At 44.5% G+C, this 26,580-nt stretch overlaps 1 protein-coding gene across 6 annotated transcripts in view; it reads left to right on the top strand.

Moving 5' to 3' along the window:
* The window catches only part of DNM3 (dynamin 3), a 325,491-nt gene that overhangs the window by 94,810 nt on the left and 204,101 nt on the right, over positions 1 to 26,580 (top strand). For all 6 annotated transcript variants that reach the window (XM_034778298.1, XM_034778297.1, XM_034778295.1 and 3 more), the window contains exons 7-11: positions 1,390 to 1,532; positions 2,261 to 2,396; positions 3,474 to 3,541; positions 12,597 to 12,735; positions 21,454 to 21,540. In XM_034778298.1, the coding sequence (XP_034634189.1) occupies positions 1,390 to 1,532; positions 2,261 to 2,396; positions 3,474 to 3,541; positions 12,597 to 12,735; positions 21,454 to 21,540 (573 nt within the window). The remainder of the gene's footprint in view (positions 1 to 1,389; positions 1,533 to 2,260; positions 2,397 to 3,473; positions 3,542 to 12,596; positions 12,736 to 21,453; positions 21,541 to 26,580) is intronic.

Genomic DNA, 26,580 nt, shown 5'->3' with positions numbered 1-26,580 from the left:
GATGATCTAGCCAACTTTCTAGTCACCTTTATAGTCCATTCATCCAGCCCATACTTCTTTAACTTGCTGGCAAGAATACTGTGGGAGACCATATCAAAAGCTTTGCTAAAGTCAAGGAATAACACGTCCACTGCTTTCCCCTCATCCACAGAGCTAGTTATTTCATCATAGAAGGCAATTAGGTTAGCCAGGCATGACTTGCCATTGCTGAAGCCATGCTGAATGTTCCTGATCCCTTTCCTCTCCTCGAAGTACTTCAAAATTGATTCCTTGAGGATCTGCTCCATGATTTTTCCAGGGACTGAGGTGAGGCTGACTGGCCTGTAGTTCCCTGAATCATCCTCCTTTCCTTTTTAAAAGATGGGCACTACGTTAGCCTTTTTCCAGTCATCCGGGACCTCTTCCACTCGCCATGAGTTTTCAAAGATAATGGCCAGTGGCTCTGCAATCACATCCACCAACTCCTTTAGCACCCTCAGATGCAGTGCATCTGGCCTCATGGACTTGTGCTCATCCAGTTTTTCTAAACAATGTAGTATACTCGTGAAGTGTCTTACAATGTATGATTATAGTACAACTAGCAAAACCTGCTCAGCTGCTTGCCTCGGGTGAGTAGAAATTTGGACCCTGTAAATCGGCTGTGTGTGGCTGGGATGCTGCTGCCTTTTTGGAAGAGCAGAAAGGAAAGGAACAGAGTGACCCAGACACTGTCATCCCATAACAGGAGGGAGCAGCAGAGCTGTTTGCTCTTTTTCAGGGGGCGAGGGGAAGAGAGGGAGTAGTGTCGCTAGAGCTGCTAGGTTTGTTGTCCCCGACAACTGGATGGGACATCAGTCTGTGACTTAGTCCCCATGAGTCACACTTCCTTTAAAAGGGGAAGTGGAGCAAAGAGCAGAGGCCCTAGGTAAAATGGAAGAGTTGGAAAACAGGGTCTGCTGTGTGCCTGAGAGAGTAGGCCACAGCAGTAGAGAAATCCTGCAAAGGGAGGAGAGGGGACAGCATTGGTTGATTGTATAAGTGGCATTCTGAAAGGGTTAGAACTTAATGTGGAACCGTGCCGCTATCAATTAACTATGCCTGGCTTTTGTTGGTGTAGCTGAGCAAGTATTTTGTACCAAACCTCACTTTATTGCTCAACTGAGTGTGTGTGTGTGTGGGGGGGGGAGGGATGTCAGGTAACTTTTCAAGCCCTGATTATAGTATGTGTACAAGAAAAGAGGCTCTTGTATTGCCTGTGGGTATACCTGTCACTTCAAAGATCAACATGAATTCCATTGGAAAGCCTAGCACAGGTCATATTTTCTTGTGTGTGGTTATCAAAGGGAATGGGCTATATCCTTTCCATCCATCTGTCTTCCCAGTGTTTAAAGAATTCATTTTATTTTGTAGCAACTCACCAATCACATTCGAGATACACTGCCAGCCTTCAGGAGCAAACTTCAGAGCCAGCTGCTTTCTATAGAGCATGAAGTAGAGGTATATAAAAACTTTAAACCAGAAGATCCGACTAGAAAGACTAAAGCCTTACTGCAGTGAGTGTCCACTTCCTCCTCTCTGTATGTAAAATAGTTTCTCTCTTGTTTAAGCTTAAAGCTTAGGATGTTGATGTTTCCCAGTAAAAGGCAGATGCAGAAGGACACTTATATACTCTGCAAACTCCAAAGAGGTTATTGTGGCTGAAAGAATTATAACATTTTTAGCCACTTTCCATTTTAGAAAGATTTTTCCATAATTCATTTTAATAGTCATATAAGAATATGCTGGGCTGGATGAAAATCTTTTTGTTTAGTCCTACGCTGAGCATTATAATCTTGGGCTGTGGTTTGTGTACTCTGCGCTAAACTGGAACCCCCTGGAATGCCCGGTGTGGTTCAGGGAACCTTTTCTCGCTTTTTAATCAAAAATACACGTTTTCTTAACATAGTTGTCTTTGCGTCAACTGCTGTTTATTATCATAGGGTTCCCTCATGGGACTCTATGTTCAGTATGAGTGCCAATCTATCTGGACATTTATATCAAGCCATACATAAAATCTAATTAAAAATAGCTGGTGGTTTTTAAGAGAGTAAGCAGTATACATTTATAGAAAGACTTGAAAAACCTTATACTTGCTTGTGTCCGTTAGGAGTGGAGAAGGACATGTAGGTACCACTGTTAACCCTAGAAATATCATTCATTGGTAATAAATACAGTGAAATAAAAACGATATGAAAAGCTTAGTTTACGCATTGTTGAGTTTGTTTCTGTTTTGAACTTTAAGGATGGTTCAACAGTTCTCAGTGGACTTTGAAAAAAGAATTGAAGGATCAGGGGATCAAGTTGACACATTAGAACTATCTGGTGGTGCCAAAATCAATCGTATTTTCCATGAGCGTTTTCCTTTTGAACTAGTAAAGGTATGTGTCTGTCTTTCTTCCTTGCTTTGAGTTGTTTTTATATTTTCATATTCATATTTATAGTGGCAGTGAAGTTACATTTCCTTTTGAAGGTGTTCTAACAGGAAAACTCTTAATCAGAAGGAGTAAATTACACAAAAGGGCTGAATTATCACCAATACATAGGAATGAAGTTTATTTTTATTTCTGGTTATGAACACCAAGTCATAATCTGAGATTGTTGTTGTATGCAATATTCAAAACTCAGTCATAATTCTACATTATTTTAAAATGGCTCAAATGTTTGCTTTCTGTGGCTTTAGCAAAAACATTTCCCCCTTTGCTCCCTAATTTCTCAATTTCATTTCCAGTATTCTTCCAAATTTGTAATGAATCAATCTTATTTTGTAACCAATATCTTTGTAACTACATGTCTTCTTGTACTTACCTTGCAAAATTAGTCTTGGTAGAATTCAGCTGTTACATGTGAAATCTTACATTTCTCTTTCTGCATGGACTAATGTCAAAACTAGTGGTCATGTTTTGATATTTATTCATGTCTGTCTCTTTTCCCCAGCTCTTACTATTTTCCCTACCTTTTCCATTGTTCTATCACTGTTGGCTGCTCTCCTCATCTTCTTTCTGGATAGATGTGGCAGGTAAATAACTGCCTCTGATGTAACTTAGATTCTCTTCTTAGTGATGAGTACTTAGGTACCTTTTTAAAATTAGATCTGTGGAAAATAGGTATTAGTTTCGAGCTTTTTTTTGCCAGTTTGGTTTAGGGTGCAAAACATGCAAGCATTCATCCACAGATTGTAAAAAAATGCAGGTTTTGTGTTAGAAAACTTTTTCTGCCTGAGACACCTTCTCTGCTCTTCTGCCAGTCCTACAGATAAGCCGTGTGTGTGTGTATCAGACTAACAGAATTTTAAAAATTAAATAAATGAAACACATTTCTCCTAAGGTGACCATCCCCAAATCCTACCATGAGTGTGTTTTGTAAACTCTGGTCTCTCTGGTTGTCTAGTAAGATGTTCTGCAGAATTGTTAAAAGCATTTGTGTATAATATGATTTTTATCCTTTGGTTCCTCTAGATGGAATTCAATGAGAAAGAACTGCGGAGAGAAATAAGCTATGCAATCAAAAACATACATGGTATCAGGCAAGTGCTTCCTATTTCTCCAGGTTCAGACACATCTACAGAAAACATAATCTTGTTAATCCATAAACACACTAATCACCTTCTCATCTGCCCGGCAGTTGATATATCTCATGCCTGCATTTTTAGCATAGCCATGAGAGTGGTGGCTCTCATGTCCACTAATTTGCATGGAGATTCCATAAGTCCCAGACAAATTTGTTGAGATCATATACAGAGCAAGTCAACACTGTTCTTCTGGTTGTGCTGATCGCTGCTGTTAGAGCACCCACATATAAGACAAGATTTTTATGCAGCACCATGGCTGATGGAATTGGTTGATTGATGGATTGAAGGCACAAAATTCAGAAAAGAGAATGATTCTCAATCATTTCTTTGCTTGGCTTTAGTTGCCTACCATATACATTCTATATCGAATGCAAAAACTATATGAAATGGACACTTCTGGGTTCAACCCAGGCCAGTAAGGGGTTGTCACCATGTGCCCTGTAACCATGGGTGCCTCTGTGCTGTGCAGCTGTGGCTCGGAGCCCTGATACCTGCAGCGGACTCACAGCACAGTAGCCTCTCCGTGGCTTTCACCCTCCTTGAAGGGTAACACCAATAGCCCTTGTAGCCATGTTTCCCCCAAACAGGTTTCCCTGTAGTATCCAGTCCCTCCCACTAGAACATTCACAAAACCTTATCAAGTTCTCCTCTCCTTTAAAGAGACAGTAGACAGCAGTCTATTAGCTTACCTGAGGTTCACACCTTCCCCTTCAATCACAGCACTGAGTTGGTTTATAGTGAAAGTAAAACCACTTTATTAATAAAAGGACATGGGTTTAAGAGTTATCAAGTAGAAGGAATAAGCATAGGAATGATCACAAACAAACAAAAGTGAAAATATGCTATTAAGACAGAAACTCAACAAACTAGAGTCTTTTGTTCATATTCGTTTTTTCACCATAGTCCTTCTTCCAGCATAGTCCTTAGCCAGGATCCATATACAGTTCACAGCACTTGGTTTCTTTGTGTCCGTAGGTGAAGGATGACGTAGTGGTTTACTCCCCCTCTCTTTATAGCCCAGCAAACCTTTGAAATGTATTCTTCTGAAGTGTATCTCCAGGTAAAGTTCCTTTCCCCTGCTGGGTGTAGACGCCATCCTGGCTTCTCCCCAGCTGGTGATTTTAACAATGCAAATGATCTTCCTGCAATCTCAAATTTGTAATCTGAACATTGCATTACATCATCCGCTTTCTGGAGTGTTCTGATCTACAGCAGGGTTGTGTGTGCTGTTCATGAATGTGGATGTATATGAGCAATTCTCAAAGGAAAGAAAAATAGTTTTTTTTGTTTTTAAAGGAATGAAATTCTAATCAAAACAAAATGGTGTTAATGTTTTCTATCATTTACTTTTAAAAAGTCTAGGATAGCACTCGGGCTTATCACATATTGTGCCATCCCCACCCTCCATACATTGGCATTATTGCTAAAGAAAAAGATAGTTTAGGTAAATATTTTGCTTCATTTTTACGGGCAGCCACTATAGGTTGAACATTTCTGTGACACATTGGCCCATTGGTGGTTCGCTACTCTGTCAGCAACTCTTGTCAGCCCTAGCATGCTCAGTGCACCTTACATACTGTTGTCATGGTATTTATCCAAAGGTGGCATGTAAGAAATCCTTGGAAAACTAGTAATATTCTTGCATGATGTATGTACGTTTAATTACAGAACTTGTACTCTACTTACATCATGCAAGAATATTAATGATCAGTGAATTATTATTTTTCTGATGATTTATTATAGCCCACTTTTTGGATAAATATTATGACAACGGTGGGTGAGGGTGCACTGAGCAAACATTAACAAGACCTTTAACACATTTTAGTTTTGATTAGAATTTCATTCCTTTAAAAAAAAAATCCAAAAACTATTTTGTCTCCATAGAAAGCAGATAAGGTAATGCACGTGATCAGATTACAAACTTGATGCTGTTTGGAGCTTGGTATGTAGAAACTACTGAAACTCAGGGTTGTTAGAATTTGGGATGTTGATGCTGTTCCAGATGGATTGAGCATTTGCCACCAAAGGCTGGCCGTCAGAAGACGTAGGCATCATATGTTAAGGATTTCAGTGCAGGATTGGTTCAGCATTGGCACAGACATTGACACAAAGCTTGTCAAGCTTGATTCACAGTATATCGTGGATGCTTTCTGGCTTTGCTCTGTTGAAGTATTCATATTTATGCCTCTTGAATCATGTTTTGATCATGGATCTCACCATTTTCCCAAGGTGCTGAAGCTCTCTAGGAAGATGAATTCTGGAATATACAAATAAATATTCCCATATGTGTTCTACTTATTCCAGATTCTTCATCATTGCATATCTGTTCAGCCAGTGAAGGTTTCATATTTGCTAATTATGGGCAAAAATGAGCAAGTGCATCCAAAGGTATATAGGAGGATGGAAATCCAATGGCCAAGGGATTGCATAGGCTCTACTGGTACCTTTCTGCCAGGCCTTGTTGTATTATTGGGCTCCTTCCTGTTGATGAAAATTTGACACACTTCTATATATTTGTTTGTTACAACCCACACTACTCATGAAGTCTCAATATATCTACCTTTTAATTATGTTTATTGGTCTTATTAGTAAAGGAACATTCCAGTAATGCTTCCTGGGAACATAATTCACAGGGTTTAATTCTCTATGACCTTGTGTAGCTGACACTACCTTGGTCCACACACTGGGGATTGAACTGGGAAACTCCAGAGCTAAAGGCATGAACTGCTATAGTTTCAGCTAAAGATCTAAGACTGTAGCTGGGCATGTAACAATGTAGCCAAGGGCTGTAACAACTCATTTTCACAGTTTCAGGGTAGTTGCACCTCTGGGGCTGTTGAGGGCACCCATTTAATAGCTGGGAGCCAGAAACCTTTGCCTCTTTTGGGCTGAAACCCACAACTCTTTCCCTCTTGACTGGGGTTTAAGGCTGCACACAGGGCCATCCTTACCCATACGCAAAGTACACAACTGTGTAGGGCACTAGGAAATTTGGTGCTGTGTGTGCTGTTCCAGTCCCTTCTCCGCCTCTTCCCCATGGCCCCCACTCCCATGAGGACTGAAGCAGGGCCGGGACGGCACTCACTGGCAGTGGGAAGTGCAGTGGCCTGGCCCCAGCCATGCTGCAGGTGAGTGCTGGGGGGTGGTTCCCCCCTGTGTCCCAAGCAGCCCCCCTCCCCCATGGAGGCCTGGGGCCAGCTCGCCCCACCCCGCCACGGAGGCCTGCCTCCCCCCCACAGGGGGGCTGCGTAGGGCCCCAGAATAGCTAGGAACGACCCTGGCTGCACAGCTCCCTGCCTTACACTGTGATATCCCCAGCAAGCCAGCCTGCCTCAATAGGCCAGCATCTGCACTTTGCTAGTTACCAGAGGGCTCTGAAGAGTATAATTGCCAGCAGTTCCAAGTTACCATACAGCTCTTTCCATGCAATCACACTTATTCTTCAGATAAAGGCATTACAGAGAAAACATATATTTTAAAACAACATTGCTGTATACATGCTAACAGCTTATCAGTCTTATGGGGTCCCAGTAGGACAAAGTCCTCTCAACTCTTCTGCAAGGGTTGCAGTCCCCCTTGGACAGCAGGTCATTTCTGTTTGCTGGAAGAAGGCCCTGAGTCAGTTTAAGTTTGGCCTGTTTATCCAAAATTCCTTCCTTTTTGTCTTTTGGTCTATGAGTATCCAGTTTGCACTAGTGTAACCCTTCTGCCAGGTAAAGCCAGCAGCAACAAGGGCCAGGTTCAGTATCTAGGGGTTCTTTCAACAATACAACATAAAACTGGCATGAGCCCCAACCCAGTGACCTGGGACAACTGCACACCACTCTCTGGGTGCCTCCAAGAGGCAATACTTCCCCTCTCGTAAAGCACAGAGTCTGAGTGTAGCAAAAACTTTTATTAAAAGGAGGGAATTAACTCAGCATGAATTTGGGAACACACCGCAACTAGGGCTCATAAACACAAACCATGAGCAAAAGACCCACCCCCAAGTAAGTTGGGCAGTGTCCTTTTCCCCTCAGGGTCTTAAGTCCAGCAACCCAAAAGTCCTTTTAATGTGCCCGTCCCTTCTCTGTATGCCACTCACAGTTGCTGTCCTTGGCCAGTGCAGCCCCAGAGTTCAGAGGTTCGTCTGCAGAGTTCACCTCCCACCCTGTGTGGAAGGCGGGGTGGTGGTGGTGGTAAGGCAGCACCTTACACGCTTCACTGCTCGGGCACTCCCTTGTTGCCCCAAGGGCTGATTGCCACGCCTCTGCTCTAGCCCTTTCCCCAGCCGCTCTGCTGGTCGTGCCTCTCTGCCAGCTGCCCTGTGGGCCACTTGCCACGCCTCTGCACCAGCTGCTCACTTGCCACACTTAACACAGCTCTCTGTGATTTCAGCTGCTAGAAGGGGAGCCTCACTGCTGGTGCACACTGGACAGTCTCTTGCAATAGAAACACTGTCCCAAAGTTGGTCTAATACTTAGACCTAGATATCCGTGATTTCAGCTCTGCAGTCTGTAATAAGATTCTCTATTGAGTCTAAATTAGCTCATTTATTATGCCATGGAGAGAGGAAGGGTCAAAGGGCATCTAGGACCCTTAAACAGGGCCCACGCTACCAGGTACAAGTACTTGTTCCTACCCTCTCTCAACTCATTGGGTTTTGGAACCCATGTCCCCTGCCTAGCGAGTGCTGTTCAGTTAGGGGTGAGTCCCTCCACTGGGGTATGCCAGGTACAGTTCTGCAGCCCTCGGTTCACACAACAAGGATAGCAACCCTTTATTATTCCTGCCCCAATAACAAGGAGACTGGGGATTTAACACCAGCCACAAGTGATCATTTGGGCAAGCAGTCCCATCATGCTGAGCCCCTAGGCAGGGTCCATGCAAATGAGATCAGCTTCTGAAATCTTTTTACACAGCTCACCACTAGATGTCAGGGGAGAGCTCATCCAGACTCTGCTTACACATGAACCTTCCCAGGAGATGGTACCTGGTTTTGGTTCCTGGGGGAAATGTGGCAGACCTTCCCTATGGAGTAGAACAGAATCACACATAAACTGTTCATATAATACAGTGCAGCCCAATGATACTGCCAGATATGGGACCTTATTAAATTAAGGTAAGTTGCCATATCTGTCACACTCAGATCCTCTGCGGATCAGCACAAAGCAGGACTTGTAACAAGCTCATCAGTGGATTACACTTGTACTTACTAATATCTGTGCAGAGTGCAAATAAATTCCATTCAAACTTGGTAACTTTTTACACCCACATTGCACAGGGGTTAAGTCAAGACACCAGAGAGCCAGAATCAAAGTGTGTCACACATCTGCAATGAACTTGTTCTGCCGGCAGAGTATATTCCTAGGTCAACTAGATTACACAAATTCCCATTTACAACTTGCATTCTTTTTAAACTAGGTGAGACTTATAGCTACATTTCCCTGGCATTGGATAGAAGTTATTATTTCTAACTCCAGTTATCTGATGCTGTCAGAGCTTTACTAACTAGACAAAGTTCATTCCTATGTCTATTTACTGCATGAAGTTTCACCTTCATTATGTTTCTCTTTCAACTGTTACCCTAGATGCCTGCTGATGCCCCAAAGGACTATATAAATTCCTCTGGGACATACCATAGGAGCTTTCTAGTGAAGGTTATGACTTAGCATCCATCACCTGCTAAAAACTGTATAAACACATGATATTGCATTGCTTTTAAGGGGTTCTTATTTCTGTGAGCCTAATAGATGATTCTTTATTTAGGCTCAGAATGAGACCTGTGGAGTACTGGATGAGGACAATTTATTGGACTCTGAAAGATGGCTTTTAAACACTGATGACAGTACCCTAAACCCTGCAGGACTCTGATGGTAGACAGTTCATAAAATGTTTCTGGAGTACAGTCCGTTGCTTGGCTCCTGTCAGCTGTGATTTTGATAGATGCCTCAGGTGTAAGTTGGGATGCCCACTTACACTGTCTCTAGGTACATGGGGTTTCAAAATCCATAGAGATCTAGGATTACAAATTTCTTGGAATCCAGAGCAATATGGATGGTAGGGGGAACTTTGTTTCCTTACATCCGTGACAAATCTGTACTGATTTTGACAGACATCACCACAGCCATGTATCATATGCACTAGTAGGGGGAGCTCATTCCTATTGTTTGTGTCAAGAAACTGTCTAGCCTGAGGAAGTGGTGCATTCCATATCAAGTTGCACCTCAAGCTCTCTGGTTTTTTTTCCATGCAAGAACATGGTCTTGGCAGACAGCCTCATTTTTAATTTATCAGCCCCATCATGAGGGGTTTTTCAAGTTTTTGGCCATGTCGATATTCCAAACTACAGGGATCCTTCAAACAGCTCCCTTTGTCTTGAAGGAGAATTCATTGTGCCTTCAGTTTTTATTCTGTAGGAAATAGTGATCCAAAATCCTTGAACAGCTTTCTTCTAGCTTGGAGCCATACTCTGCTGTATCCCTTTATCCCTTTATGCTTCAGCAATGGTACCGATTGCAAGAGTTCTGTCCTTTGTGGGCATGTCAGTATTTATATTTGGAACTATTACCCCTGCCGCTGAAGCATCTAGTCTGCCTTTCAGTTCTTCCACATCTGTTTTCACAGTATCAAAGTCAAATGCATTATCCAGGTCTGAGATTCCTAAATATCATGGCTTGCAATGTGGTGTATTGTGAAATTCTGATCTGGAGTCCTCTTAAGCTGTTAAGCGAATATTTCTGGAAAGTCATAAATCTTTGAGGAAAACCGATGCCTTAAAATGGAAAAGATTTTCAATTTGTGCTACTGACCAAGACTGTGCATCTTCCACTTCTTCAGTGCCTTGTATTGTTTGCTGTCTCTAAATGACCGATTTACCGAGGAGTTCAGCGTGGGTTCATTTTGTGGAAATATCTGTAACTTGTGTTTGGAGGAGGTGAAATACTTGGTTTGGGATGGGCTGGTTATCTTATATAGGGATGATTTGTCTGTTTTCAGATTAGTATTAGCACATAGGATTCCAGAGAGACACTTTATAAGAGAATGAGGACAAATATAATTGTCCAGCCAAGGATTATCCATATTTGCACATTCTACAGTGAAACAATTTCTGAAACAATTGCATGTTTTTTCCACCCACTTGAGAACAAATACTCTCCTTGAAATTAAATTTGATGATTTGATATCACTGTGGGAGCCCTTTGGAAAATATTCTTTACATCACCTGTACTTACAGCATTGCTAGAATGGGTGAGATCTAAGTCCTGATGGCTGAATTCCCTTAAAATAAAGATAATGTGATACCATCCTTTACCTGATCTTTATTTACCAGGACTTTTCTCTGAACCTTATAACTTACAGGGGAGGTAATGGTATATAGGCTAGGTCAGTGTTTCTCAAAGTGTTGGGTGTTCCTCTTTGGCATGGTGTGAAGGACAACTGTGCTTGAGAGAAGCATGAAAGTTGTATACATTAAGTTTCAACAACACATGGCAGGGTAGTCAGGTGAACATGATTTATTTCATTTTCCTAAAGCAAGGCTCAGCTTTAGAAAGTTTGGGAAAACACTAGTCTAGATGTTAAAGAGCTCTTGGCTATGGCTTAGGTAGGACCAAACCCTTTTGTTAGTCTTCCATATTATTTGTAGCATAGGGAGTTAAATCCAGGGGCCCAGAGGTTGTTTCAGTGAATTAGAACCTGTAGGCAGATCTGCTATGAGCTACTATGTGTCCCAGTACTTTGGGATCTAAAGTCAAGCTCCCCTTGATCCAAAGCCCTTTGCCCAACGTATCTAAGAAAATATCTCCTTTGTGGACACTTCAGGCTGCTACCTTGAACTCAGTGCTTACATTTATAAAGCATTATTCTTGGCTTGTCAACTAGATGGGATGGTCAATTTGGGATAGCAGTCCTATGATCTTCGCTTTTCTTTAGACCTATATCCTTAAAGGCTGTGTGACTTCTAGTTAATATCTCTTAAGTGGGGCTCTCTACAGGCAGTTTTTGAAGGAGAAATAAGGACTATTTGTCTGTCTAACTAGTTCTGTGAGATGTCAGTCTATATAGGTCCACATGCACCACTCAGGTGCCCTGCTTCTTCAGAGTCTTTGTAAAGGGTTTTGAATAGGTGGGAGAAGGACTTTTGATGTGTTTGGGGATGAAAGGAACTTAGATTATGGATTTTTATGTAACTCTATCCAAATGGTCAGTCCTGTGCGAGTGAGCAGTACCGCCAGTTGTCACTGCTTTTAGATGGTTTTGACTCTGTCTGCTGAAGGTACATGTGCATACCACAAGAGTAGCTTTACAGTATACTTGCCGTCAGCTTGATGAACCACAGTTGCAGGTTAAGTGGAATTTTTATTTTTTTCATTAAGACGCCACAATTTAAAAAAATAATCACATTAATTTTCATATTAAATCTTCTGTTTAAAGACAGACTTAGTGAATGCTGTGCTAGGCCTTGCGTGTCATTTTCATCTGACTATTTTTATAGTTGGCCTGTCACTCCCTGAAAATGAAAGTGTTGGCCAACAATTGCCCATACTGTAGCTGCATGAATGGTGGACCCCTAAGAGATAGTGACTGTGCACTCTCACTCCATGCTAAACTATTAATTTGAATCTCTAATTCACCATTTTCTTAATCTACGCATCCCATAATTCACATGTAAAAACCCAGTGGTCTCATTCCATTTTTCAGTAATGGTTTAATAACAGAGACAGTGCTGTATTAAGGTCTAATATTACTAATACTTCATTACTTTTACAAAATAAACTACAGAGCGTATGCTATGAGCTGTTATCATAACTGAACAGCACTTGTCAAATGAGTGCATCATGTTTGTTACTAATAAACATATGCTATATTTAGACATTTTAAGCTAGTCATTCATCTTGCAACTTGCAGAATCATTTTGTTTATATCATGATGATGTTTGTGACTCTGTTTTACATTCAATATAAAAAGTTGTATTCTTTTCCCTAAAGTCTTCCTTCAGTATCTTACATGTTTTATTATATGTCCACAGAACAGGTTTGTTTACTCCAGACATGGCCTTTGAGGCTATAGTTAAAAAACAGATAGTGAAGCTGAAAGGGCCTTGCTTAAAAAGCGTGGATCTGGTGATGCAAGAGTTAATCAACACTGTCAAGAAATGCACTAAAAAGGTAACTTCTGAATGGGTTCATTAATAGTTGAAGTGCACTTGTCAATCTAGTGTTATGGAAGATAATATAATGGGCAAGATGCTTTGCCATGTGGCTCTACTCAGAAAAACGATGCAATGACATGAGATGGTATGGTTCTACATTTGTGTCTTAGTTGCTTTCTTATCCAGTTTACAAATAAAAAGTACTGTAATACTGATCTTGGTTTCTGATGCTCAAAATGGCTTGTTTCTAGATCTTGCATCATCGCCAGCGTGGTTTGTTTTTTCAGAAAAAAAAAAAGTCAAGTGCTGGCCCCATTTTCACCTGTATAACCATATTGCTACAGTTGGTGTTGCATGGCTATTACTGAAGGCATAATATAGAGAAAATGGGATCAGATAGATGGCCCTGCAAATTAAACTCAATTAACATTTCTGTTGAGGCATAAGCCAGAGAAATCCAGCATTGGAAGTTGTCTTTGCAGCACGGGCAATAGGAAAAAGTAGTAGTCTTTCTTTTGTCACTAAAGAAAGTAGATCAGATTCCAAATATATTCAGAGAGCAGTTCTGTTGAGTAAAAAGCATTTTTGCACAGAAACTTTTCAGAGTAGAACTGTACTTAAGTGTCCAAGTGGTGAAATACCCTCCTGTGCTGTTTCTCATATATGCAAATCCATACCTCATCATCACCAACTTTCAAGAGGCTACAAGGTAGAAACATGAGAAAATCCAATCTCCCCTTGATTTGCCCACACTTACCCCACTGGGAGTTATGCATGTGGGTGGAAGGATGAATTAGTCTGAAGAATTGCAGAACGCATGTAGGAAACAAATTGCATTGGAAAGAACTGTTGTGCAATTGGCTTCCCTAAAGTAAATAGTGTGTGTACTCAATAATGAAACATTAATTTAAGGTCCCAACAAGTATAGTAAAATGAGTATAGTATGAATGAGTATTCTGGCTGATTGGTCTGCATACAGTGTGTACCTGGGTTTATTTATACTTTTTAAAAAGAAAACCTTTTATTTTCCTATTGTGACTAAAAAGTTCAGGTTTTAGTGTGGAACTGAATAGAAATACAACTGACTTCTGATATGCCTTGGTTATAGGGGATAACAAACATTTTCAAGTGTCAAAGTCTGATTTTTCAAAAGTGGCTTAGCCTCCTAAGTGCCTTGATCACTTGAAAACTACATATGATCAAAAATGGATCCACAGTGACCACCATTAACTGTGGCTGAAAATGGCTTAGGGCCAAAATGCTTTTAATAACAATGATGGAAAGCATGTGCGAGTCACAGTGGTGGGCTAGTCATCTGTCCTCATGTCTTAATCTTGGGAACATCGGAATTTTTGTACTGGATCAGACCAACGGTCCATCTCATCTAGTAGCTTGTCAGTACCAGATACTTCATAGTTTCTTCCTAGTCCCCACAGAGTTGGTGGGTTGATTTTTGCCTCTGAAATACTCGTGTTTATATTCCTTATAATTTGTTACCCAATCTCATAAACGTCTAATCCTCTTTAATCCTAAACTCTTAACCTCAATCTCCTGTGCCAGAACAATTGTGTGTTTAAATGTTTCCTTTTAATCAGCTTTAAACGTGTGGCCTTTTTCATGTTCTCTTTTATACAATGAGAAGAGGGTAAATGGGAACTCTTAGTTTATTCTCCATATCATTCACTGGTTCTATACCTTTGCTATGCCCTCTCTTATTAGTCCCCTCATTAAACTATACGCTCCTTTAAAAAAAATAAAAAAAATATTGGCTTGTAAAGAGCCCTAGTCTTTTAAACTTCCCCTCAGAAGGAAGTCTTTCTATGTTTCTAATCATTTTCAATGCCCTTCTCTAGAACCTGTCTATTTCTGCTAGATCCCTTTCTGAGATGGTAAGAACAGAACACAATATTCAAGGTAAGGGCAGGTTATCCATTTATTTAATGGCAGTATTACATTTTCAATACCCTCTGTTCCTTTCTTAATACAACCTAACTTCTTGTTTTGTTTTTTTAGACCTCCATTGCACATTAATTGGGTGTCTTCATTGTGCTATCCTCAGTGATTCCTGGATCTTCTTCCTAAGCAGTTATGGTTTAGATCCAACCATATGTGGGGGCTGTAAAGTGTTCCTTCCAATGTACATCACCTTACATTTCTTTTCCATGAATGTGATCTACAATAGTTTTGCCCAATGATCTACTTGGCGAGGACTTTCTGTAGTTCTTGGTCTTCTTTTGTCCTGACCAACATAAATCATGTCATTTGCAAATATTGTCATTTCACTGATTACTTTCTTGTACAGATCACTGATACCTATTTTAAACACTGCCAGTCCTAGTCTAGATTCTTTGGGCACCCCATGATTAGCATCTTTCTTTGATGAAAGCTGACAGTTTATTTCCTCTATTTGTTTTGTCTCTTAACCAGTTTATAATGATGACAGTTCTTTAGGTCAGTATGTTAGGTCCCTTAACAATCTAAGGGATGTTATAAAAGGCTTTTTCAAACATGTAAATAAATAACTGTCTCTCCTTTATCCACTTTCTTATTGTCACTCTCAAAGATCAATAATTCTTTTTCAGAAACATGCTGTTTTGTCCCTATCCTATCCTGTGTCTGTTCATGTTTTATGCTATTATCTCTCTGATTTCAAACAATGTGCCTGGTAAGACATGCTGATCTGTAGCTTTCACAATCTTGTCTTTTTAAGAGAGAGACACAATGTTGGTTTCCTTATGGTCCTCTAATATAGCAGCTTATTTTTAATAGATTACATTTCCTCAGTAGCTTCAGAACTCTAGGTATACCATATGATCCTGGGGACTTATTTAATTTCACTTTATTCCAGCACCTCTCTTTTGACATGTAAGTCTGACAGTGCTTCATCTTTATTACCTGAAAAGGGTAAGTCCGACATAAGTATTTCCCAACATACTCGATGCTGCATACTGATGCACAGAAGTAGATGGGCAAAATTTTCAGAAGCACTTAAGACCAATTTTTCAGAAGCAACTCAGTCACCTTAGGAGATACCATTTTCTCTCAGAGGCTGCCCATCCATATAGGCGAACTAGGCAGTCACCTAGGATGCCAAGTTAAATGGGGCACCAAATTCAAGAAAAAAAATTAAATAAAAAAATAAAATAAAATGAAAAAATGAAAAAGATAAAAAAAACAAATAAAATAACGAAGATGTCATTATTTCAATTCCCGTGCGTGTACAGAGGGATTATGAATTATAATTCATTTCTCTACATTTCTGAGAATTTATTATGTCAAATCTTTTATTTACTGCAAAATAAATAATATTTTAGTGAATTTTTTTTTCAACTTGCGACATAGGGTCAAAATGACCCACTCTGCAATTTTGATAAGCAATAACTCAGCCACAATGAAACACATCCGCCAGCGGCAAGAGCTGCAATGCTAGTAACAGCCTAACTTGAATATACATCAAGGTTTCATAGTTGGATATTCATGTAGAGCGGAGAGTCGGCATTGACTCATGAAAATTCAAAAGACATTGATGCTACAGATTTGTGTAGTGAGCTTCAGGCTTTTTCAAGATGACTTAAGAAATATGCCACTCCTGAAGAAGTACTGAAGTTTTATTGTGAAAATAAACTCTCAGACAGTTTTCCAAACATTTTTATAGCTCTACGCGTTCTTTTAACTTTGCCAGTTTCCGTAGCTACTGGGGAACATACCTTCTCAAAGTTAAAATTGATAAAAACATATCTGCACTCAACAATGGTACAAGAGAGACTTGTTGGCCTTGCCACAATGTCAATAGAGCATGAAATAGCTGGAAAACTGGATCAAAAAGAACTAGTGACTGAATTTTCAAAACTTAGAGCAAGGAAAGTCATGTTTTAAGAGCATCCAACCCCTCCTCTCATTCCTGATGGCCCCGGGACCCTTGCCCCCATTCATTCCCTCTGTTCCCTGCCCTCTGACTACCCCGACCCCATCCACCCCCCCGAACTCCCCTGCCCTCTATCCAACACCCCTCCGTGCTCCCTTGCCACGCTGCCTGGAGGTGGCTGGCGGCATTACAGCCGTGCTGGGCCGTGCGGCTGGAGCTGGGCCGGGCTGAAGCTGCGGGGGAGGGGGAACAGCCGGCAGCTCAGGGGCCGGGCAGGAGAGTCTTGTGGGCCACCGTAGTGGGTGCCCGCCCTGCCCCTAAGAGCCAGAGGGACCTGCCGGGGGACAAGGTGGGGAGTCCCGGCGGTGCTTACCTGGGGGCGGCTCCTGGGAAGCATAGGGCAGGTCCCTTTGGCTTGTAGGGGCAGGGTAGCGTAGCTGGGGGGGAGCAGGGGGTTACCTGCCGCGGCGCGTGGCCCTCGTTGCGCCCCCCGCCCCAGCTCACCTCTGCTCCATCTCCCTGAGCATGAAGCCGCCGTTTGCTTCTCATCCCTCCCAGGCTTCCAGCGTGAACAGCTGATTAGCGGGGGGGGGGAGAAGCTGGGTGGAGCATTCAGGGGACGAGGCGGAGCGGAGGTGAGCTGGGGGCGGGGCAGGGGCGGGGAGCTGCCGGAGCTTTACTGGTTGTTAAATTTAAAAGCCCTTTTAGAACCAGTTGTCCCATGCGGGACAACCGGTTCTAAAAGGGCTTCTAAATTTAACAACCGGTTCCCGCGAACTGGCTCCAGCTCACCACTGCCTAAAGTGTACTTAGTATGATCAGGCAATTCATATCTTGGTGTTGGCAGATGTAATATTGTAAGCTATGAGAAAATTGCACTAGCTTTAGTATCAAGTATTCCCGACTGGTTGACACTGTGGGATAATTAGGGGAGGAAAATGCAGTAGGTGATATAATGAGTTGCATTTATTTTTAGCTAATGTGTGTGGGCGGGGAAGAGCAAACAGAACAAATTGCCTTTTTAATAATCAGAATAGCTTTAAAATGACTGCAGAACCCTGGCACAGAGTAGAGTTGTAGATAGTGGTGTTTAAATGCTCCAAGGGAATCAAACTGAACCAACCAACCTGCTAAGAAGCAGGTTTTGCACTGTAGGGCGCTAACCGTGACTCTTTCCCTTATTATAAGCACAGGAAGAGGACAAAATGATTAATGTCCAGTGTCATTTCTGATCAGTCCTTCTGTCAGTCTCTTCATTTGGAAATAGCTTGTAGAGTCTAAGAAATATTGTGAAGATGATTATGGACTCTTGATCGTGTCTTCTCAAATGTTAATTTCTACTCTGAGTCCGAAGCAGTAAATCTCAGTTAAGATTAAGTAATGTATTTGGTTGTGATCTTCTTCATCCTCATTGTCAGTGAAGAATGGGAATGGAATTTGCTTTTGTCCCCAAAGTCATTCTTTTACTGTACTACTGAAAACAAACAAAAATCCCTTAGTTCAATGTACTCATATCATTTAGGTCATAGATTCGGCTTGTGATAATATGGAACTGCCTTATCACAGTAGAGTACTCTTGTCACCTGAAGAATTGTTTCTTTGGTGTTTTAGAATGGTGGTTTTTCCTTATCCATTAAATGCAAGAGCTGAGACAGTTGCTGAATTGTTGGAACTGGAGGACTCCTCCAAACCACATCACAGTAGCTGTCTATCCTCAATGATGCCTGGATCTTGAGTGTGGGCTGTAAAGTGTTCTTTCCAAAGTACTTCACCTAACATTTCTTTTCCATGAATGTGATCTACAATAGGGTTGCCCAATCATCTAGGTTGGCTAGGACTTTCTGTTGGGGAGACAACGTTAGTGAAGTAATGTCTTTTATTGGGCCAACTTGTTGGTGAAAGAGACGAGCTTTCAAGTTACACTGAGCTCTTCAGGTTGAAAGATTGTCTCTTTCACCAATAAGAAATTGGTCCAATAAAAGCTATTATCTCACCTGCCTTGTGTAGCGAAGTGACAACTCACCGGCGTGGCGCCTCCTGCTGGTCGTCCTGGGAATTAGCTCTTCACAAGCTTCGGAGTGCCCCTACTGGCCAGTGTCTCACCTGCTGATAGCTCCGTGTGTCCCCCTGGACCCCGGTGCCCTTTACCTTGGGGTGATGCCCCAGCAGTACCCCACCATGCTCTGGGTCTCCCCTCCCAGGGGAACCCCCAACCCTCTATCCCCACCTTGCCTCAGTGGCTACTGCCAGTCATCATCTTGCCCCTGCTCACTGGGGCAAACTGCATTCTGTAAACTACTCATCACTGGCAAGGGGGGTTTGGACCAGCTGCCTCTGCCTAACCCCAGGCTACACCTCTGCAGCCCCAGTACCTCTGTAGGCCTTCCACAACTCACCACAATTCACTACCAGATGTCAGGGTAGTCAGCATCCTGACTCTGCTTACAAGTGAAAGATGGCATTGCAGGTATCCTCACCCAAAGGGCCAGCCTCTGTTTTAGATTAGTTAGCCAAGTCAATGTGCAAATGCAACTTCTGGTGTCCATAGCACTCAAACAGCAACTGGTGATCCCTTCTGAAATCCATTAATGTAATCATTCACCCATTCATGGATCAGACAGTGAAGGAAATGTATGCTCATTCTTATGTTTCCTTTAACGAAATTGGCATAACAGCACACAAGAACCTGACTGCAGAAATATGAGTCTTTTATCAACTTTTTCATATCTCTTGTCAAAGAGTCAGGGGCAGGATCTTCACCACCATCTGAAATCTTTGTTGGCCTAGAGATTTGGCTAATTGCTTTGGCTGATTGTTTGCAAGAACAATCATTCTTTAACACATCATTCTGGAAAATCATAGATATTTTTGATAATGACCTAACCAGAAAAAAGCAAAGATTTTCACTGTGAACTTCCAGCAAGATTACTGTTCTTTTGTTCCCTTCATTTTGGCCCATTTGGAACAGATAGACACATGTAATCAAACTGATGATAATGGAGTCTCCTATTGAGTTTGATGGATGAGTAACCGTCATTTATCATGGGTCTTGAGATGAGATCAATGATCATTTTTTGACTTACAGCCCTGTCCGCAAGTGCCACAGGTGAAAACACTTGAAGATGAATGTGCACTGCTTTTAGCTTTACATCGTGTACGTCTCTCCTTGGTTGCAGCAGTCCATAAGCTCTTGAAGTCTTCCAGTCCAAGATGGCAGAGCTGCTGCCATTGGGTCCTATTGTGGGTTAAAGCTCTAAGGTATTTGAGGTGCTCATTGCAAGATTGGAGGTTGGCTTTCAGAGGGTCATTGTAATGCTTCCCTGGTTTGCCCCAAAATGAGTTCCAATCTCTAATTCTCCATAGAAGACAGCCTTCGGTATTGTATTCTCAGACATATGGGTCACATGACTGCACCATTTCAGCTGTGCTCTCACTATAAAAGCTTCAATGCCTACATAAATGATAAATATTTGTTACCAATTATACACTCTGGGTTAGCCTGGAGTACAGTCATTCTATTTTGTAGCTATATCTGCATACCATCCTCCAATCCACTGATCTTTTAATACTTGCATTTTTTTAATACCTTCTATTGTTAAAAGATCCTTGAAGAGATTGGTTCATGTCTTCCCACCTATTTATGAGTCATGACCTTATTGGCACTGAAATCTAATACTGAGAATTGATGGAATTGTTATTTCAGTCTTTGAGAGAATGTTCCCAACTATCTACCTATCTCTGAAAATTGTATTACTTGTGGTTATAACATTAGGCACAAGAGTCATTGAGAACCAAGCCCTGATGTCAAAGGGGATCATGTGTCTGCTACCCAAATTGCTGACTAAGGCCGTATGAACTTCACCTAAATCAGTCTATCTGAATGCCCAGTGTGCTTCTGTAAACCTCACAGCTTGCCAAGGGAGGCTGGGCTTGAACAAATTAGATGTGAAAATGGCCCTGAGCTGCTTTTTCAATAGCATTTAAACCCACAAAAGCCTCTGAATTCATACTGTTTGGAGATAGTCTTCTCCCAGAGATTGCCTAATTGATATAAATTTGTATGAAGACTCATTGAGGCCTTACTAGTATATCAATACATGATTGACTTAGTATAAGACCTGCCAGTTTTAAAGCAGTTTCTGTAACAAGTCAGAGAAATTCCTCTATTTCAGAGGCTTAAAGATGCTCACTGGAGCTCAAGTCATGCATTTATTTGGATTTTCAGACCGATCAGCTACTCAGTTTGGGAGAGCAGCCCTGAACTCTTTCTGCAGCATAGTTTGTCTCAGCCCTCCTTTGGAGAAGTTTGCTATGGCTAATTCATCTTCAAAGAGTGGGAAACAGCTATACAGCCAATACTCAAAGGAGAAAGGAAAGTTCCTTAGAATCATAGAAGATCAGGGTTGGAAGAGACCTCAGGAGGTCATTTAGTCCAACCCCCACACTTAGCAGTATGTCGTTCTTGAAGTACATGTATAGATCCACTCTCTCCATCCTCTTTCCTTATATTTTGGGAGAGCTTTGACATAGATTTGGATTAAGTGAACAGGAGTCAATGGTTTCGAGCTGCAGTTCCATGTTTGCTCTCATTCCAAACATTCAGTTCTGCAAAGGAACATGCACTCAAAATGGCCACTACTTTCTTGAGCATTCTGTGAAGCAAATAGGCATGCAAGTTCCCAGAGTTTGGATCTATGCATATTGTATTAAACTACCCTTACTGGTAAGTACGCTTCATAGAGTCTTGTTAACTTTAGTACAGTGTTTACAAAACTTACTACTATCCAGAGTCTAGCGTAGATTCTCCATTTGTACCCTTTTAACATCACTCAGCAAGTTTAAATTCCTCCCCCTTTTGCCTTTTGTCAGCTGGCGACCTATCCAAGGCTGTGTGAGGAAACGGAAAGGATTGTTGCTGGCCACATTCGAGACAGAGAGGAGAAGACCAAGGAACAGGTGGGAATAAACATGAAATCTGATGGGTCAGGAATTGAGAGTGATGAAGGACTTGAACCATTTTTGAAAAGCTTTAGCCATGGTAAATTGCTTGTGTTGAAAGTGTAACAGACATTGATGTATTAGATGTTGGAGAGGTGGGGAATGGAGAGAGGTTCTAGAGAAGGGAGGGAAGGAGAACAGCGCTGTTCCAAAGGCTCCTAATTTAGTCTGCCAGTCGCAAATGGGAGCAGAAAATGTAGATGACCTGCTGGTGGTGTAGAACTGGAGTAACAGCTCCTCTTCTAATCCCACTTGCAGACAGTGGATGGGACATGGCCAAGGAAAAGGGACAGTCCCTTGCAACCATAATAACCCTCTGGGGCTACTGGCAGATGTCCTAATTTAAAACAGCCCTCTGGCTTCTCATGGAGCCTTGAGGAGCCTCGGACCTTATGGAGCTTGAAAGCGCTGCATGGTATCCTGTTCCCTTCCTCTCAGTCAATATTATAGGTGTTTACTCCAAGTCTTAATCACACAAGTTATTGATCTTGTGCCTCGGGGGAGCTTTTAATCAGCACAACCAAGTTTTCCAAACTTTGGAAGAAAAGGATACAGGTAACTTGGAATAACTGCTCCCATTTTTCTTTCCTTGTACTTCTTCAGTGATTGCTCATGTGTATTCCACAATAGGTGTGCATGCTCGCCACGTGCACCGGTGCCAGAAGTTTTTCCCCTAGCAGTACCCATGGTGGGGGGAGCGCCCCCGCGTCCCCTGGAGTGGCGCCTGCCTGGTGCGGTATAAGGGGAGCTGCACGCTCCCACCACCCTCAGTTCCTTCTTGCCGCCAGTGAAGGTGAGTCGGAACTGCTCATGTCCCCAGAACTGTTCGTCCATTCATTAGTACCTGTAGTCAGTTAGGTATTTCAGTTAATTTAGTTAGTTAGTGAGCCCAGGCCGGGGCATGCCCCGTGCCCTGGGATTTAAGTCGTACGGCTCTTTTAGGCATTCTATGCCAAGGAGTGACCCGCATGCGGACTGTCTGTGCTGCTTGGGAGAAACCTATATCAGCGAAAGGTGCAAGATCTGCAAGTCGTTCAAGCCCCGGACCAAAAAAGAAAGGGACGTTAGGCTCCGGGCCATCTTGATGGAGTCAGCGCTGGCCCCGACCCCGGCACATAGCTCCGAACCGGTACCCGGCACCGCAGTGTCTGTACGCGGAGACTCTCCGGTACCATCGACCAGTCGGCACCGCTCCCCATCCATGGGGCACACCAAGAGGACCGGAAAGACGCCTTCTCCACAAGGGCACCGAGGGAAGTCTGGGACAGAGGCTAGCCCCATGTCGGGCAGCCCTTGATCCCCACCAGGCCCTAGGCCTCCGACTGATATTGAGCGGAGTAGCCTGGCCTCTTCGGAGCAGGCCTCTCCGGATGTCCGGATGCCATATACGCCCAAAGCCCTCCAGGTTGCCAGCGATGTTATGTCCATGCTGGTGCCCAGAGCTCCGCTGATGTCGGCCTTCACGCTCCAGGGGCAAGCCGCCGCTGGGATCACTGCAGTCGCGGCCGGCCTGGTACTGGTCTCGGTCGAGGGAACATTCCTGACACCACTCATGTCCCAGCAACCGTTCAGGGCTCAGGCCATGTGGATTGCCCTCGACTCCGGCCAGACTGTTTGGATGGGTGCCGTCCGACCAGGACTCCGGGCACCGCTCGTCTTCGGAGCAAAAACCGACGGGACCGTGATGGACGTTGCCAACTGGCCTCGTCTCGGAGGTACCACAATCGGTCGCAGCATGACCATCGACGCTCTTCCCGCTTGGACTCCCGCTCCAAGTCTCCGTTAAGGCACCGTAGCCCCGGGTGTCGATCACTGGCATCTCGCTGTCGTGGGTCTGCCCGTCGAGGCTGTTTGTGGAGCAGCTACTACCGTCGGTGCCATTCCTCCACCTTGAGATCACGGTCCCGTGGCCTGCGTAGATCCCAGCACCACTGCTACTCCCGGTGCAGAGGCAGCAGTGGGTTGTATGCCAGCCCAGCCTCCGCTCACAGCTGCCTGTCTACAGGCCAGGCTAGCCAGCCCGAACGGCCGGCCCCACCGGTGCGGTGCCTCAGCAAGTGCAATGGCACTGAGCGTTCTGGCGAGCCCAGTGGTACCAGTGGGCACCGGGGCCTCTGGTGCAGGCCCTGGTGGGGACTTGCTCGGTGGCCGGGGCGTCGGAAGCACTGTTGGCCTCCATCCCTAGACTGCCAAGAAAGAAGTCAGTGGGACCCATGTCCTCAGCAGCGTGCCTGGAGTCCGACCAGGTGGTGGATCCTCTGGTGCTGGCTGACACCCAAAGTACCACACCAGCCTCCTCGCCCCGTCCGGCGGAGCTGATTGTGGCCACGCCCCCACTCCGTCCCGCAGGAGGACTATCGGGCCCACCAAGACCTCTTAAAAAGGATGGCAGCGAGCCTCCACCTCCAAGCAGAGGAAATGGAGGAGCCCTCAGACTCCCTGTTCAATGTGCTGTCCCCCTTGGCACCGAGCAGGATGGCCTTGCCGCTCCATGAAGGGGTGACAAGGATTTAAAATGCCCTGTGGCAAACACCAGCCTCATTGGCTCCCATCTCTAAGAAGGTGGAACGCAAGTACTTTGTACCCACTAAGGGGCATGAGTGTTTGTATACCCACCTGGTGCCCAACTCCTTGGTGGTTGAGTTGGTCAACCACAGGGAACAGCAGGGGCAGCCAGCCCCGACCCCTAAGAACAAAGACTCTCGGAGGCTGGATATTTTCGGGAGAAAAATTTATTCATCGTCAAGCTTCCAGCTAAGAGTAGGAAACCATCAGGCTCTCCTGGGTCGCTACGAGTTTAATCTCTGGGGATCCCTCCCCAAGTTCAAGGATTCACTCTCAGAGCACAATAAAAAGGAGTTTAAGGCACTCATGGAGGAAGGGGCAGCGGCCGCAAGGGCATCCCTGCAAGCTGCTTCGGATGCAACGGACATGGCCGCACGATCCATGACCTCAGCGCTGTCTGTGAGATGAGCGTCATGGCTCCTGCTCTCTGGGCTATCCAGCAAAGCGCAATCGTCAATGCAGGATCTCCCTTTCGACGGGAATGCTCTGTTTGCTGAGGAAACAGACACAAGGCTGCATGGCATGAAAGATTCCCGCATGTCCCTCCAGACCTTGGGCCTCTATGTCCCTGCTCCTGCAAAATCCAAGTTCAAGCCACAGCAGGCTTCTGCCCAGGCCGCCCTCCCGAAGTACGAGGCCACCCATAAGAAGCAGTAGGACTATAGAAAACGCCCGCAAAAGCAGTCTCGGCCTGCCCCCCAGCTTGGGTCCTCTAAGGGCAAGCAGGCAGGTAAAAGGTGTTTTTTGACGGGATGCTCGGGGGTACCTGGCCAGTTCTCAGCAGGGATCCACCCCCAATAAAGCTCCCTTTTTCCAATCGGTTGTGTGCTTTCCTCCCGGAATGGTCGTGGCTCACCTCGGACCGATGGGTCCTCAACACCATCTCCCGAGGTTACACCCTTCAGTTTGCCTCCTCCTTGCCCAACTCGCCCCCCCCCCATCCCTCTTGGGGGACCCATCACACGAGGCTATGCTTGAGCAGGAGGTCAGGCGGTTCATGGAACTAGGAGCGATAGATGTGGTGCCCAAGGAGTTCCTGGGCAAGGGGTATTACTCCCGGTATTTCCTTATCCCGAAGGCCAAAGGGGGGCTCAGGCCCATCATGGACCTGCGAGGTCTGAACCAGTACATGGTGAAACTCAAATTCCGCATGGTTTCCCTGGCCTCTATTATCCCCTCTCTGGATCCCGGGGACTGGTACACTGCCCTCGATCTACAGGACGCATATTTCCACATCCACATATTCGAAGGGCACAGGCACTTCCTCCATTTCGTGGTGGGACAGAATCACTACCAATTCACAGTCCTCCTGTTTGGTCTGTCCACTGCCCCCAGGGTCTTTACAAAGTGCATGTCAGTAGTAGCGGCCTACCTCAGGCGCCGGGGGTCCAGATATTCCCCTATCTGGACGACTGGCTGGTCAAGGGCACCTCCTGATCGCAGGTGAGGGATCATGTGGCACTCCTCCTGTCCACATGCACCACCCTGGGCCTGATGGTAAATAATACCAAGTCCACGTTAGTCCCGGTCCAACGCATAGAGTTTATCGGGGCGCTCCTGGATGCAACGTCGGCCAGGGCCTCTCTCCCCCCAGTCAGGTTCGAGACCCTGATAGGGCTCATCAACTCAATCGCAATGTTCCCGGTGATGACAGCCAGGGCTTGCCTGCAGCTGCTAGGTCACATGTTGGTGTGCAAGTATGTGGTCCGCCACGCCAGACTCAGGATGAAGCCTCTCCAGCTCTAACTGGCCTTAAAGTTCTCCCGGTCACGGAGAGAATGGGCAAGGTCCTCATCATGCCGAATTTGGTGATCACCTCCCTGCAGTGGTGGTCCGCCCCAAGCAACATGCTCCAAGGGGTCCCGTTCAGGGACCAGGCCCCATCGTTGGAGCTGGTGTCCCATGCATCGGACCTGGGCTGGGGGGCCCATGTGGGGAATTTTCAGACCGAAGGCCTGTGGTCTCTGCAAGACCTAACCCTTCATATAAACATCAAGGAACTCAGGCGGTGCGACTGGCCTGTATGGCCTTCCGCTCGCACCTGAAGGGCAAGGTAGTCAGGGTTCTTACGGACAACACAGCCTCAGTGTTCTATATCAACAGGCAAGGCGGGGCCTGATCCTCTGCCACGAAGCCCTCAGTCTGTGGGACTTCTGTATAGCTCATGACATCCACCTAAAAGCCTTTCACCTGCTTGAGGGCGGATCACTTGAGCAGAGACTTTTCCTCTCAGCACGAGTGGTCTCTACACCCGGAAGTGGCCCACCAGCTCTTCTGAAGGTGGGGAACTCCCCAGGTGGACCTATTTATGACCCGGCAGAACCGACGATGCCCCCGGTTCTGCTCCGGGGGGGGCCAATGGGAAAGGCACTATCTCCGATGCCTTTAGCCTGTCCTGGTCAGCTTCTCTATGCCTTTCCCCCGTTCCCTCTG

Source organism: Trachemys scripta, chromosome 8, assembly GCF_013100865.1.
Source record: "Trachemys scripta elegans isolate TJP31775 chromosome 8, CAS_Tse_1.0, whole genome shotgun sequence".
Taxonomy (NCBI): Eukaryota; Metazoa; Chordata; order Testudines; family Emydidae; genus Trachemys; species Trachemys scripta.
This window is presented reverse-complemented; position numbering and strand designations above follow the sequence as displayed.